This window comes from Ursus arctos, unplaced genomic scaffold (genome assembly GCF_023065955.2).
Source record: "Ursus arctos isolate Adak ecotype North America unplaced genomic scaffold, UrsArc2.0 scaffold_20, whole genome shotgun sequence".
Taxonomy (NCBI): Eukaryota; Metazoa; Chordata; class Mammalia; order Carnivora; family Ursidae; genus Ursus; species Ursus arctos.
This window is the reverse complement of record NW_026622875.1, coordinates 26091621-26105128: the sequence shown is the minus strand read 5'-3', so window position 1 is coordinate 26105128 and position 13508 is coordinate 26091621. Positions and strand designations below refer to the sequence as shown.

Below are 13508 nucleotides of genomic sequence, written 5' to 3'. Positions count from 1 at the left end.
TTGTTGATTTTCTTTTGCTCTGCAGAAGCTTTTTAGTTTGATGTCCTGCTTATTAATTTGTGCTTTCATTTATGCTTTTGGTGTCATATCCATAAAATTGTTGCTAAGATCAGTATCAAGGAGCAAAGTCCCTATGTTTTCTTTTTTTCTTAATTAAAAAAAATTTTTTTAAAGATTTTATTTATTTGAGAGAGAGAGAGATCAAGGGAGATCGAGGGAGAGAGCACAAGCAGGGGAGGGGCAGAGGGAGAGGGAGAGGCAGGCTCCCGCTGAACAGGGAGCCCTATGGGGGCCTAGTCCCAGGACCTTGGGATCATAACCTGAGCCAAAGGCAGATGTTTAATCGACTGAGCCACCCAGGTGCCCCTCCCTATGTTTTCTTCTAAGAGTTTTATGATTTCAGGTCTTTAAGTCTTTAACCCATTTTGAGTTAATTTTTGTGACCAGTCGAATATATGGGTCTAATTGCATTCTTCTGCCTGTAGTGATCCCGTTTTCCCAAAATCATTTCTTGAAGAGCCTTAGCTTTTCCTCATTGAATATTCTTGGCTCCCTTGTCAAATGTTAGTTGACAGTATATATGAGCGTTTACTTCTGGGCTCTTGATTCTGTTCTATTGGTTTGTGTGTCTGTTTTTATGCCCGTGCTATACTGCTTTGATTACTATAACTTTGTAGTCGAGTTTGAAATCAGAAAGTATGGTGCCTCTAGCTTTATTCATCTTTGTCAGGATCGTTTTGGCTATTTGGGGTCTTTTGTGGTTCTATACAAAGTTTAGATTTTTTCTTCTATTTCTGTCAAAAATGCCATTGGAAATTTGAAAGGAGTTGGCACTGAATCTATAGATGGCTCTGGGTAGTATGGACATTTTAACAATATTCTTATCTGGGAACATGGGATTTCTTCCATTTATTTTTGTCATCTTCAATATCTTTCATCAAAGTCATACAGCTTTCAGTGTATAGATCTTTCACCTCCTTTGTTAAATTCATTTGGAATACTTTATGTTTGATGCTATTGTGAATGGGCCGGCTTTTTCAGATATTTTATTAGTGTATAGAAATAATACTGATTTTGGTGTTTTTTATGTCCTTTCTCATTAGTTATGTGTTAGTATCCTAAGCAGTCCCATCTTCACTTGTAGAACTTTCTTTAATGTCTGCATATTGGTTCCACCTCCCCTCTTTAGTCCTTCACAACTAATCATCAGGTCTTACGCATTCTATATCTTGAATATTTCATGTGTTTAATGAGAGTGCAATAAAAATTGTACCAGAGTGATTTTTAAAGGACTGGATATTCCATGAAAGAAGCGTAATGAGAGGCTCACTCTGCCAGGTGATAAAATATAAAGCAAAATAACAACTGTTTCATTAATTTGTAAATAAATAGACCAGGGGAACAGAACAGAATTGGGAAATATAGATGTGAATATACTTGAATATTTAGTTTCTGATGAAGTGGATATTATTCTATTCAGAGTCGCACATAATGTCAATTTTTTGTATCAAAGACATTACAGTTCCAGCATTAAATCCAGTCGACATTTCTCAGTCATCATCTTACTTGACCTTTCAGCATTTGACCTAGCTGATCACTCCTTCCTCTGAAACTTGGAAGCATCATAACTTTCGTTTTCTTCTTCTAGCTCTTCTCTCCTTCCCTGGGTGATTTTATCCCATCTCAAGACTTTAAATAGCCATCTATATGCTGACTGCTCTCAAATCTGTGTCTTTGGGATGGAGCACTCCCGAACTCTAGGATTACCCATTTAGTTGCCTACAAGTGTTTCCATTTGGACTTCAGTGGTATCTCAAACTTGCTAGGTTTTGGTGTCTTATAAGCCTCTTCCAAGGTGCTGTCCTGAAGCCTTCCCCATCTCAGTAAATGGCAAGTCCAGCCTTCCAGTGGCTCAGGTAAAAAAAAAAAAAAATTTGCACCATTTTAACTCCTCTTTTTCTGTCACATGCCAAGTTTAGTTCCAAATCCTGTTTGCTCTACTTTAGGATGTAATCTAAAATCAAATTGCTATGTATTTCTTACTACTTACACTGCTACCGTTTTGATTCAAGCATGCCACCTGGATTATTGCAGGATCCTAACTGGTCTCCCTGATTCTGTCTTTGCCTCCTCTCTCATTGAATTTAAAAAATTTCTAAGCACTGTTAATTGTCTCATACTCAGGGAAGTATGTAAAATATGTACAGTTTAGCAATTATTAAGTCCAAATCCATGGAAATAACACTGAGTTCAAGAAATGGCCTCCAGGAGCCCTGCTCCCATTACCTTTTCTCGTCACTGTTGCCTCCATTCATCCTGTCCAGAATTATTTATGATCTCAACTTTTATGGTAATTATCTGTATTTGCTTTCCTTTACGGTTAAAAATTGTGGTTTGTTGCCTATTTTGACCTTTAATGTAGGGCAAAATTATATAATATTCATTCTTTTGTTCATTCTTTTGTGCATGGCTTGACTCATTATGTTTTTAAGATTTATCCATGTTCTTTGTAAGTATAGTTCATTCATTTTAATAGCTCTGTAGTAAATTATCTTAACATATGCATCCATTCTACTACCATTTGTGTTTATAAAGATTTTTGCTATTGCCATTGATGCTGATCTAAACATTCTTATACCTGTACCCTGGTTTCGGGTTCTCAAGGTAAGGGCATCGTTATGTCATAGGATGTACATATCTTCAGCTTTTTTAGTTAATGCCTAACTGTTTATTAAAGAGGTTGCAGCAATTCACACTTCTATTTGCAGTGTGTGAGAATTTCACTTGTTTCACATCCTTGCCAGCACTTTTATTAATATAATTTAATTATGCCAGTTCTCATGTGGTGTGATCTCTCATTGCGTTTGTATGACTAATGAGGTTTAGCACCTTTTCATATGTTTCTTCTTTTGTAGTGTGCCTGTTCATCTATTTTGCCCATTTTAAAAATTGTGGTTTTTTTTCTTACTTTTAGGAATTCTTTGCCCATTTTAAAAATTGTGGTTTTTCTCTTATTTTTAGGAATTCTTTTTATATTCTAGATATAAGTTCTTTATCAGTGTGTGTTGCACTTGCCTTCTCCCATGCTGTGATTTGCAGTTTTCCTCCTCTTAATACTACCTTTTGAACAAAGTTTTTCAAAAGTCTTTATTTTGAAATTTCAAATTTGCAGAATTCTTAACCATTTGTGAGTGGGTTGTATATATCGTGTCTCTTTACTGCTTAATGCTTCAGTATATAATTCTTAAGAATTAGGATGTTTTCTAAACTGAGGGCTTCAGAGGGGAGGAGGGTGGGGGAATGGGATAGGCTGGTGATGGGTAGTAAGGAGGGCACATATTGCATGGTGCACTGGGTGTTATACGCAACTAATGAATCATGGAACTTTACATCAAAAACCAGGGATGTACTGTATGGTGACTAATATAATAAAATATTATTATAAAAAAAATAAATAAAGAAAACATACCCCAATTTGTTTCAAAAAAAAGAATTAGGATGTTTTCTTACGCAATCAGTTATTAAATTCAAGAAGTTTAACACTGATGCAGTACTTCAAAAAATTGTGGTAAAATATACCAAAAAAAAAGTTGAAAATGGAAAATTTCAGTTACAGTTCTATGGCATTAGGTGCATCCACATTTTTGTGCTACTACTACCACCAGCTATCTCTAGAACTTTTTCATCTATCCCATCTGAAACTTTGTACTGATTAAATACTAGCTTACCAGTCCCTACTACTCCTAGCACTGTTCTGTCTGAATTTGTGGAATTGTATAGTATTTGCCCATTTGTGACTGGCTTATTTCAGTATATATATACCACATTTAAATATCCACGATTCATATAGTATTTGCTCATTTGTGACTGGCTTATTTCAGTGGTATGTATATACCACACTTAAATATCCATTCGTCTGTCAGTGAACACTTGAGCTGTTTCTATCTTTCCCCCCCAAAGATTTTATCCATTTATTAGAGAGCACAGAGGGAGAGTCAGAAGGAGAAACAGACTCCTAGCCTAGCCGAGAGCCTGATGCAGGGCTCAATTCCAGGACCCTGAGATCATGACCTGAGCCAAAGGCAGACGCTTAACTGACTGAACCACCCAGGTACCCCTTCTTCTTCTTCCTCCTCCTCCCCTTCTTCTTCTTCTTCTTCTTCTTCTTCTTCTTCTTCTTCTTCTTCTTCTTTTTTCTTTTTTAAGATTTTATTTATTAGAGAGCAAGAGAGAGCACAGAAGCTGGGGCGGGAGGGGCAGAGGGAGAGGGACAAGCAGACTCCCCACTGAGCAGGGAGCCTACGTGGGACTCGATCCCAGTACCCTGAGATCATGACCTGAGCCAAAGGCAGATGCTTAACCAACTGAACCATTCAGGCACTCCAGCTATTTCCAGCTTTTGGCTATTGCAAATAATACTGCAACAAATATTGGTGTACAGGTATCTATTTGAATCCCTGTTTTCTTTCTTTGGGGCATACATGTAGGAGTGGAATTACTGGGTCAGGTGTTATTTCTCTTTAATATTTTTGGGAAACATCATACTGTTTTCCACGGTGGCTGCTCCATCTTACATTCCTACCAGCAATGCACAAAGGTTCCGGTTTCTCTGTATCATCATCAACACTTACTATTTTGTGTTTTTTGAGAATAGTCATCCTAATGGGTGTGAAGTAGTAGTTCATTTAGGTTATCATTTATATTTCCCAAATGATTAGTGATGTTGAGTGTCTTTTTATATTCTTATTGGCCATTTGTATATCTTCTTTGGAGAAATGCCGATTCAAGTTAATTTTTTTCTTAATTGAAGTAGTTGACTTCTATATAGTTGACACACAATATTATATTTCAGGCGTACAACAGTGATTGGACAAGTCTGTACCTTATGCTCTGCTCACCACCACAAGTACAGCTACCATCTCTTACCATAAAACGCTATTAGAGTACCATAGACTGTATTTCCCACACTGTACCTTTCATCCCTGTGACTTATTCATTCCACAATCAGAGGCCTGTTCCTCTCACTCCTTTTGACCTGTTTTGCCCATTTTCCTACTTCCTCCCCTCTGGAAGCCACCAGTTTGTTCTCTGTATTTATGGGTCTGTGTCTGTTTTTTTGGTTTTGTTTACTTTGTTCTTTTAGATTCCACAAATAAGTGAAATCCTATGGAATTTGTCTGACTTATTTCACTTAGCATGATACCCTCTGGGTCCTTCCATGTTGTCACAAATGGCAAGATCTCATTTTTTTTTTAATGGTTGAGTAATATGCTTTGAATGTGTGTACTCACACACATGTACCGCACACATTTTCTTTATCCATCAGTGAACACTTGGGTTGCTTCCACAGCTTGGCTATTGTGAGTAATGCTGCAGTAAACATCGGGGTGCATATATCTTTTTGAATTAGTGTTTTTGTTTTCTTTGGGTAAATACCTGGTAGTGGAATTACTGGATCATATGGTAGTTTTGCTTTTAATTTTTTGAGGAACCTCCATACTGTTTTCCAGAGTAGCTGCACCAGCTTGCATTCCCACCAATAGTGCAAGAGGGTTCCCCTCTCTCCACATCCTCACCAACACCTGCTATTCCCTGTGTTGTTACTTTTAGCCATTCTGACAGGTGTGATATGGTATCTCATTGTGGTTTTGATTTGTATTTCCCTGATGAAGAGTGATGTTGAGCATCTTTTCATGTGTCTGTTGGCCATCTGAATGTCTTCTTTGGAGAAATGTCTGTTCATGTTTTCTGCCCATTTTCAATGGGATTATTTGTTTTGGTGTTGAGTTTTGTTGGTGTTGGATATTAACCCCTAATCAGACACGTCATTTGTAAATATTTTCTCCCATTCAGTATGTTGCCTTTTTGTTTTGATCATTTCCTTTGCTTTGCAAAAGCCTTTTTAGTTTTGATGTAGTCCCCATAGTTTATTTTTGCTTTTATTTCTTTTGCCTGAGGAGATATATCTAGAAAAATGTTGCTAAGTCCCTGTTAATTTTTGAATTATTTTTTGTTGTTGTGTTTTCCATGGGCTGCCTTTTCATTCTGTTGGTAGTGTCCTTTGCACAAGGTTGTAATTTTGATTAAGTCCAGTTTATTATCTTATGTTGCTTCTGCATTTTTGTCTATATCTAAGAAGTCTTGCCAGATCCAGCATCATGAGACTTTGCCCCTGTTTCCTAAGTGTTATGCTTTTAGCTCTTATTTGTAGGCCTTTGATCCCTTTTTAGTTAATTTTGTATATGGTATAAAGTCCAACTTCATTCTTTTGCATGTGAATAGGCTGTTTTCCCATCACCATTCTTTGAAAATACTGTCCTTTCTCCATTGGATGCTATAGGTATCATTGCCAAACACTTTGAGAATATATATGCTCATTTCTAGGCTGTCTGTCTTGTTTGACTGGTCTGTATGTCTTCATACCAGTACCGTGCTGTTTTGATTTATGTAGCTTTGTAGTAGGTTTTGAAGTCAAGGAAGTGTGAGACCTCCAACTTTGTTCTTTTTCTTTTCTTTTCTTTTCTTTTTTTTTTTTTTTTTAAGATTTTACCTATTTATATGACAGAGAGAGAGTCAGCCAGCGAGAGAGGGAACACAAGCAGGGGGAGTGGGAGAGGAAGAAGCAACCTCCCAGCAGAGGAGCCTGATGTGGGGCTCGATCCCAGGACTCCAGGATCATGCCCTGAGCCGAAGGCAGACACTTAACAACTGAGCCACCCAGGCATCCTTACTTTGTTCTTTTTCAAGATTGTTTTGGTTATATAGAGTCCTCTGAGATTCCTAATCAATATTTGGATAGGTTTTTCTATTTTTGCAGAAAAAGGTCGTTGTGGTTTTGATAGGGATGGCATTGAATCTGTATATTGTTTTTGGTAGTGTTAACATCTTAACAGTATTGAGTCTTTCATCCCATGAATAGGAGATTTCTTTCTATTTATTTGTGAGTTTTTTAATTTCTTTCAGTGATGTTTTATAATTTTCAGTGTACAAATCTTGTGTCTCTTTGGTTAAGTCATTCCTAAGTACTTTATTCTTTTAGAAGCTATTGTAAATGAAATTGTTCTTGTAATTTCCTTTCCAGATTGTTTATTGTTGCTGTGTAGAAATGCAGCTAATTTTTTTTTTTTTTTTAAGCAGGAGAAAATCAAGTTTAATTTCATGCCTACAGGGAATCCACACAGACATGGACATTCCAAAGACAGGCAGAATGAGGGATATATGTAGTCCTGAGCTAAGGAGCAGGAAGATGAAAAAGAGTAAATGTTTGGTAAACAAATGTTTGCTGGGCCCCTCAGAAACAATGGGACATTGAAGAATTTGATCAAACAGGCCTTGTTAGGTTCCTCCCTGTCTACCATACCTAGTTCATGGTATAATGTAGTTATCCATCGTGATAGCTCTTTCTGGAGCAGGTCCTCTATCTGAATTCTTTTTAGGCAGTTGTAGGGGAGGTAAAGAGCTTTTCCTGAATCTCCTGGATTGTGATTGCTTTTTAACTTAAAATAATCTTCATGTCAAAGTGGCCGTTTTGGGACACCCTGCCTTGGCCCCTACCGTATCATGATACAGCATGTATCAGAGGAACTTTGTGTTACCTTTAGTGACTCGAGTTAGACCGAAGGAAACTGCTAGCGAATAATGACAGAATACTTAGCTCGTTCCAGTGCCTTAAAAAAAAAAAAAAAGAAAAGGAAAGAAAAAGTTTAAAGGTTTTTTTTTTATATTTTTTAAAATTTAAATTCAGTTGATTAACATATAATATATTATTGGTTTCAGAGTACAGGCCTGTGATTCATCAGTTTTATATAAAACCCAGTGCTCATCACATCACGTGCCCTCCTTAATGTCCATCCCCCAGTTACGCCATCCCCCCACCACCCTCCCCTCCAGCAACCCTCAGTTTGTTTCCTATGATTAAGAGTCTCTGATGGTCTGTCTCCCTATCTGGTTTTGTCTTGTTTTATTTTTTGCTGTCTTTCCCTATGATCCTCTGTTTTGTTTCTTAAATTTGCTCTATCTAGCTTTTGTTCCCTGAAAGCTTTCCATGCAGCTTTAGAGGATGAGAATGAAAATGGCGGCCTCCCAATCTCTGGCCCCAGAGCCAAAAGTGTGGGGCCCCACTCCTCAGGGCACACTTAGGGAAAAGCAGTCAATCACGCCTGTCTCCCTTGTCCCGGGCCGCACTCCGTGCTCACTCAGCCTGTGACCGAGGGTTTCAGTTTCAGGCACGTGACCTCACTTTGAGTTTCCAAACCCAGCCGATTCTTGCAGCATGCCCCTGCACTGCTCCTCCCAGGGGAGGAAGGGGGGTCTCGCTGGTTCAGCTGCTTGTTGGGCCCCTGCGCAGAGACCAGTCACCCAACTGTGCCAGGGTTCACGGTTTATGGCAACCCTACCGAGAGCCCATTTCTGGGCTCACTGTTTGCAGCCAGCTTCCCTGTTCTGATGCTTGGGAGCTTGCCTCACTCAGGCACCCCTCGTCTTCCTGTGACCCCAAGGGTCCTGAGACCATAGTGTCCCAGTGAGGGTTCCATCCCCTGCTTAGTCACCTGAGTGACGTCCCTCACTGGAGCAGATTTCTAAAAGTTCCGATTTTGTGTTCCGCTGCTCTGTCACTTGTCGGTAGCCAGCTGATGGAGGCTCCCTCCCTGCCCGCAGTCTGTCTTCCCGTATATCGCCTCAGGTTCACTTCTCCACACCTCCTGTCTTGTAAAAAGTGGTCGCTTTTCTATTTGTAGAGTTGCAGCTATTCTTTTCTTTGATCTTCAGTTGAGGTTGCAGGTGTTCAGAATGGTTTGATAGATATCTAGCTGAATTCCCGGGACCAGACAAAATTAAGGTCTTCTATTCCTCCACTATCTTGGACTCCTCTCTACCTAAAAAAAGTGGTTGATTGTAATTTTCAGTTTGCTTTTGAATTTAGATGCAACCAAACCTCCACTCTCAGCTATGCATTAAATGACGGTGGTCATTGCCTCCTTTTTCATCTTAGTCGGAAATAATAGCTCTGGACTGAGAGCTAATAGCCCTCCTTGAATCCAAGCAATTCAGATAACTGAGAGGGTGTCTGAAATGTAGCTAATTTTTGTGTGTTGATTTTGTATCCAGCAACTTTGATTCATCTGTTTGATTATTTCTTCCTGTGGAATCTTTAGGGTTTTCTACATATAAAATCATGTCATCTGCAGACAGATCATTTTACTTCATTTCTGATTTGTATGTCTTGTCTTTTTTTTCTTGCCTAATTGCTCTGATGAGAACTTTTAGTACTGTGTTGATTCGAAGTGGTGAAAGTGAGCATCCTTACTTTGTTACCAGATCTTAGAAAAAAAGCTTTGAGTCTTTCACCACGGAGTACGATACTAGCTGTGAGTTTTTCATAAATTGCCTTTATTACTTTTTCTGTTTCTAGTTTTCTGAGTATTTTTATCATGCTACTGTTTTGAATTTTGTCATATTTTTTTCTGTATCGATTAAGATGATCATGTAATTTTTTCCCTTTTTTGTTTATTGAGGTATTTTACGTTGATATCTGTGTGTTGGGCCATTCTTGCATGTCAGGAAAAAATTCCATTTGGTCTTGTTGTATCATTCTTTTGTATCATTCTTTTAAAATGTTGAGTTAGGGGGCGCCTGGGTGGCACAGTCGTTGGGCGTCTGCCTTCGGCTCAGGGCGTGATCCCGGAGTCCCGGGATCGAGCCCCACGTCAGGCTCCTCTCCTGGGAGCCTGCTTCTTCCTCTCCCACTCCCCCTGCTTGTGTTCCCTCTCTCGCTGGCTGTCTCTCTCTGTCAAATAAATAAAACCTTTAAAAAAAAATGTTGAGTTAGGTTTGCCAGTATTTTGAGTATTTTTGCATCAGTATTTATATGGGATGTTGATCTGTAGCTTTCTTGTACTGTCTTTGTCTGGCTTTGGCATTAAGGTAATGGTGGACCTTAGGAAGTGTTTCATCCTTTTTAATTTTTTGGAAGAGTTTGAGAGGGATTGGTGTTTAATCCTTCTTGAAATGTTTGGTAGAATTCACTGATGAAGCCATATGTTACTGATTATAGGTTGTTGTTTCTAGGAATTGTTCATTTCATCTAGGTTATCCAGTCTGGTGTAGAATTGTTCATAGTGCTCCTATCCTTTTTATTTCTGTTGAATTGGTAGTAATGTCCCCATTTTCATGTTTTATTTTAGTAATTTGAGTCTCTTTTTCTTAGTCCATCTAGCAAAAGATATGTCAATTTTGCTAATCTTTTTGAAGAACAAACTTTTGGTTCCATTGAAGGGTGTATGTGTGCGTGTGTGTGTGTGTGTGTATTTATATCTTTTCTATTTTTCATGCTCTGCTCTAATCTTTATTTTCTTCTTTCTGCTAGCTTTAGGTTTAGTTGGTTCTTCTCTTTTTCTTAAGGTATAAAGTTAGGTGATTTAAGATCTTTCTTCTTTCCTAGTGTGTTTACAGCTGTAACTTCCCCTCTTAGCACTGCTCTTATTGTTTTGTATGTTGTGTTTTCACTTTCATTTGTCTCAAGTTATTTTCCAATTTCACTTGATTTTTGTTTGACACAGTGGTTTTTTAAAGAGTGTGATGTTTAATTTCCACATATTTGAATTTTCCAGTTCTCCTTCTGTTTCTAGTTTCATCCCATTGTGATTGAAATCATCCAAACTGTTTTTGTCATCTTTTTAAATTTATTAAGACTTGGTTTTTGTGTGCCCAATATATAATCTGTCCTGTCTAATACTTTAGTCTCCTACCATTGAGATTCCAGTTTGGTCAGTTGTCCCAATAATGTCCTTTATAGCATTTTTTCTTCCATTAAAGGATCCATTTGGGGATCACATATTGCATTTAGTTGTCACATCCTATTAATCTTCCTTTAATCTGCAACAGCTCTTCAGACTTTATCATGATACTGACATTTTTGAAGGCTACAAAATAATTAGATTGTTCCTCAGTTGTGTTTATCTCATGTTTCCTCATGATTAGATTCAAATTATGTATCCCAGTGTGTCTACTATGTAAGTATTGTATCCTGCTCAGACGATCACATCTAGAGACAAGTGATGTCCATCTGCCCCTCACTGGCGGTATTTGATCACTGTTCAAGGTGTTATCTGGTTTCTCTGCTGTGTAGTTATTGTTTTTCCTTTTGTAACTGATTAATAGTTGTTGGGAGACAGAGACCACGCAAAGATGCTACTCGACACTATATTTCTTCTCTTTGATTTGACATCTGTTGAGGATCCTTGTCCAAACCAAGTTTTACAAAATTGGTATTTACCAACTCTACCATTTGCTTCATATCAGTTGGCATCCTACCCTAAGGAAGAGCCCTGCTTCCTTGGGCATTTATTTCATGGATTTGTTATTCATGTTGGTTCCTGGATTTCCTATTCTACTCAGGTGTTTCTGATCCATTAGTAACATTATTTGTTTTCATGCTCAAATTGTCCTCACTTAGCCATTGGGAGTCCCTTCAAGCTGGCTTCTGCGCCCTTTTGATTGGAGAACCAACGTGAAATGTATACTTTATGGGTAGTGTGTCTTAGTTCTTGAACTTTTTTTCTACCCCAAAGTCATGAAGATCATGTCTGTTTTTTAAAAGCTTTATTATTTTGCCTTTTGCATTTACGTTTAAATCTAGCTGGAATTGAAGTTTACACATAGTATGAAATAGAGGCTGGTTTCATTTTTTTTCAGTACGGTTACCTAGTTGACTGAGAGGCTTTTATTGAAAAGCGCATCCTTTCCTACTCGGTATCATGAATCAAGCATCTGTATATCAAGAATGTTTCCCTGAGCTCTTTTGGTCTGTTCACTTATCCCTGCACCAGCACCACACTATCTTCATAACAGGGGCTGTATGACAAGTGCTGAGAGCTGGGATAGCAAGTTGTCCCTCCTCCTTCTTCAAGTGGTATGGGATATTCCTGGCTCTTTGCATTTCCACATTTTTTTTTTACAACTTTGAGATATAATTCTATGATGAATTGCACATATTTAAGTTGTGCAGTTTGAGTTTTGACACATGTATATAACCGCGAAGCCATGACCACAATCAGGATAATGAATATAGCTACTCCCCACAAAGGTTTCCTCATGTATCTTTGTAATCCGTCCTTCCCTCCCTCTCAGCTCTGTCTTCAGGTAACCATTGATCTGCTTCCTATCACAATAAACTAATTTGCATTTTCTAGAATGTTACATAAACAGAATCATTCAAAATGACATTTTCTATGTATAAAACACAAAAAGTATATACTTCTCTTTTTTGGTGGGTGGTAGGATGGGTGGGTGCTTTCCTTTCATTTGGAAAAATTATTTTGAGATTTCATCTGTTGTGGACATTGGGTTATTTTCCAGTTTTTGATTGTTACAGATAATGCTACTGTGAACATTTGTTTATGAGTCTGTGTGGAGTGGGGAAGAAAGACCTTTCTAGCAGGGTTCCAAGCCAAGGATCCATAAAATAGACTGATAAAACACACATATCAGTCTAAGGACTAATTTCCTCAGTACATAAAAATAAGTACCCAATAGAAAAATGAACAAAGGAAATGAACAGTGAGCTGCCAGAGATAACTGTAGTAAGATATTGATTGCAGAATTGCTTTTTATAGCAAAATACTGGAAATAACCTAAATGACAGTTAAATTATTATACATATCCTATTGTCCTGATACGGAACGGTCTTCAGGTAGTTTCAGAACCATGTATGTAGGACACTGTGCTGGAAAGAAAAGAAGAGGACAGATACATATATTAATGCTCACATATGTATGGATGTCTTGCAAGGAGAGAAACAGTGGTTGCCTCTGGAGAGGGAAATTGGAGGCCTGGAAATAAGGGCTTAGATATAGACTTATATTCTACTGTATTTCCTATTCTTTTTTAATGTTTTACAAACTGCCTTTATCTTTAAAAACTAAAAATTAAATGTCTGTCACCCTCTTAAGACACACCCAAGCATTGATTGTCATGGTCTTCAAAAGGCTTAACTTAATGTGGCTGTCACAGTGACTCAGTTTCCCTGTTTATAAATGGGGGTGATAATAGTACTGAGGCTTACTTACACAGTCCCATGAAGTGTTTAGAAAAATGCTTGGTGCACAGCAAGCTCTGAATAAAGGCTCCCAGTTAAGGTGTTTACAGATGAATGACGCTGCAGCGTTAGGCATGCTGCAAATAATTTTGCTGAAATAGAACCACACAGTGAAGATTTTCTTAGTAGACAGTGAGGCAGGGAAACCTTGGGTCTTTAGTTTGCTTAGGTATCTTTGAGCTTCATCCTAACCTGGTTCTGTCGCCGCATCACTAACTTCTCTGCATTTGTCTTGGCTTTGTCAACTCTAAGGGGCTCTGAGATTGATCCTTCTGGAATTCTGATTTCAGGATACCTCCTACCTGTTCATCACCGGTCCGGATGTTGTGAAGTCTGTCACCAATGAGGATGTTACTCAGGAGGAGCTCGGTGGTGCCAGGACCCATACAACCACGTCAGGTTAGAGGCCTTG

At 38.3% G+C, this 13508-nt stretch overlaps 1 protein-coding gene across 4 annotated transcripts in view; it reads left to right on the top strand.

The window, feature by feature from the left end:
- Positions 1-13508, top strand: part of PCCB (propionyl-CoA carboxylase subunit beta) — a 104300-nt gene that overhangs the window by 37729 nt on the left and 53063 nt on the right. For all 4 annotated transcript variants that reach the window (XM_026497091.3, XM_057315812.1, XM_057315814.1 and 1 more), the window contains exon 7: positions 13387-13495. In XM_026497091.3, coding sequence (XP_026352876.1) covers positions 13387-13495 — 109 coding nt within the window. The remainder of the gene's footprint in view (positions 1-13386; positions 13496-13508) is intronic.